The sequence below is a fragment of the Perkinsus marinus genome, assembly GCF_000006405.1.
Source record: "Perkinsus marinus ATCC 50983 genomic scaffold scf_1104296967080, whole genome shotgun sequence".
In the NCBI taxonomy this organism is placed as follows: domain Eukaryota; phylum Perkinsozoa; order Perkinsida; family Perkinsidae; genus Perkinsus; species Perkinsus marinus.
In genome coordinates, this window is record NW_003203677.1 from 1 (window position 1) to 1,167 (window position 1,167).

The 1,167-nt window shown below is 49.0% G+C and overlaps 1 protein-coding gene across 1 annotated transcript; it reads left to right on the forward strand.

The window, feature by feature from the left end:
- Positions 1 to 279: 279 nt before the first annotated feature.
- Pmar_PMAR012980 (hypothetical protein) lies at positions 280 to 940 on the forward strand (the record flags this gene model as incomplete). The annotated part of the gene is made up of 2 exons (XM_002768833.1): positions 280 to 762; positions 800 to 940. The coding sequence occupies 2 exons, from the start codon at positions 280 to 282 to the stop codon at positions 938 to 940; spliced, it is 624 nt and encodes a 207-aa protein (XP_002768879.1).
- Positions 941 to 1,167: the final 227 nt, after the last annotated feature.

The following is a 1,167-nucleotide window of genomic DNA, read 5'->3' on the forward strand; positions in this document are numbered from 1 at the left end:
GTGCCCAGTTTGAGTCTGCCCTCTTTAATCGGGTTATGGAAGCTTTGGGTATCAAGCGATCCCGCTCGTCCGTTTACCATCCTCAAGGTAATGGACTGGTAGAGCGATTAATCGTTCGTTGCTGGATATGCTACGTCGTCATATTGGGATCCCTGATTGGGTCTCCCATTTGCTGCGTTACTTTGGGTTTACAATACTTCTATACACTCGGTTACTGGGTTCAGCCCCTATAAGTTGATCTTTGCTCGTGATCCTCCCTCGGATTTCTTGCCTATGCCAATGGCTGCCACAGATCTCATGTTTGACCCTGCTACCTATGAGGCCTATACTGATGCTGTCCGTGCTTACTTAATGGATCAGGTCGATATGGCTATTACTCAAGCAGCGGGTAATGCTAAGCGGCATTATGATCAGAACCTTGTCCCGCAAGGATTCTTTGTTGGTGCCCGTGTTCTGCTACGGCTGATGAAGCATCAGAGACCTACTAAGCTCTCCCCTATGTGGGAGCCTAATTGGTTTATTACTCAGATCATAGGCTCTACCGATCCTATCAAGGTTGTTCGCTTATTTCATCTTCCGACAAGACGGGTTAAGGTTCTAAGTGTTGATCATATCAAGGTTGATCCTCTTCAACCTGATAACATCGAGGAGATTATGCAAGAGTTTCCTCCACCTCCTCGTGATCCTCGTGAACCTACCCCGCCTAGTATTCATGGCTCTGTCATAGTCTCCTCTGACGGACTTCCTCCAGAGCAACCCCACGTCCGTTTTGAAGGGTTAATTGGTGCAAATGATGCAGTCTTTGTACCATCAAGGCCTCAACAACCTGTTGTTCGTCCGGGTAATCTCATTGGTGAAGAACAACGGTCAACTTTACAAGTTGGTCCTCAACGTCCTAATTGGCAAGGACTTGACTCGTTTCGCCCGCAAGTTGTGGTGACTGGTCCTCCACAAGTTGCTCCTGCGTATGTTACAGCTCCAGAAGTTCGCCAAGAAGCTCAACGTGATGATAACGGTCCTACCATCGAGTTGGTTCCGACCTCGCCTAGTCCAGCATCAGTGGTAGCTCCTGCTGGTCACCAAGCATTATCACCTGCTGACCCTCCCTTGGCGTCCGTTCCTTCGGGTGGTACTACAAGTCAACCACCTCCTGTAAGCCCTCAGGAT